Source organism: Otolemur garnettii, unplaced genomic scaffold (assembly GCF_000181295.1).
Source record: "Otolemur garnettii isolate 467f Iridium unplaced genomic scaffold, OtoGar3 scaffold00018, whole genome shotgun sequence".
Classification (NCBI taxonomy): Eukaryota; Metazoa; Chordata; class Mammalia; order Primates; family Galagidae; genus Otolemur; species Otolemur garnettii.
The window spans coordinates 5,230,489-5,231,378 of NW_003852413.1; the positions used below are offsets into that span (position 1 = coordinate 5,230,489).

Sequence of the window (890 nt, forward strand, 5' to 3'; positions counted from 1 at the left end):
GGCCTCCGCACCGCCAAGCCCCTGCGCCCCGGAGCCGGCCGCCGCGCCGGCAGGGCCTGGGGAGCCCGAGGAGCCCGAGGAGCCGGGAGAGCCCGAGGGGCCGGGGGAGCCCACGGCAGCTCCAGTCGAGGCGGAGGAGCGGGCAGCGGAGGCGAGGCAGGTATGCACCGGGGTCCTCCCGCGCCCTCCCCTCCCCCAGGGGTCCAGCTTTCTGGGTGGCTCCGGCCGGCCGCCGAGTCTTCTCCGCATAGCCAGGGAACACGGGCCGAGAGCCTCCAAGCCGAGCTGCCCGGCAGAGCCCGCAGCCGGCAGGAAATGAAGATCCTAGCTTGTTAAGTCTCAGCCGGCAAACTCGCTGTCCTCCCTCCCCTAAAAAGTATAGACGAGGGATGGGCCTGTTGGAGTTTGTTTGGCGATGTTCCCCTTTCCCTCCGCTCCTCGCCCAGGGCTGCTCCGCAGCTTCGTGGCTTCCAGGCCCCATGACCAAGGCTTGGAATTTTGCTCCACACCCACCCCAACCCCTCCCGCCCGCCAGTCCCCAAATCCACGTGCATATGGCTTATTTCAAGGTCTGCATTGAGAGTTGTCTTGATATTGGGAAAATGGTACTTTGGAGAATGGAAGAAATGAAGAAGGAAAGCTGCCTTTTATTTTGAAGCCAATTTGAAAGACAGATTCCAGAGTCAATATTGTGGAATTTTGTGAAGCCACAGGATGGGACTGAAAGAAAAGGCATTGATATGGCGATCGTTGTTACTATAGTGTTCAAGCTGCACATGGCTTTGGCACATCTGCCACTTACCCCCACTCCCGGGTTGCAGATAGGCCTGGGCCTACAAGGCGTGAAGGATGCAGGACAAAGCCCTCTAGGAGCCAGCTGGGCACCCCCC

At 60.8% G+C, this 890-nt stretch overlaps 1 protein-coding gene across 1 annotated transcript in view; it reads left to right on the top strand.

The window, feature by feature from the left end:
- MXRA7 (matrix remodeling associated 7) overlaps window positions 1-890 on the top strand; it is a 31,637-nt gene that overhangs the window by 1,924 nt on the left and 28,823 nt on the right. Inside the window, exon 2 of the mRNA XM_023511187.1 lies at window positions 19-160. Coding sequence (XP_023366955.1) covers window positions 19-160 — 142 coding nt within the window. The remainder of the gene's footprint in view (window positions 1-18; window positions 161-890) is intronic.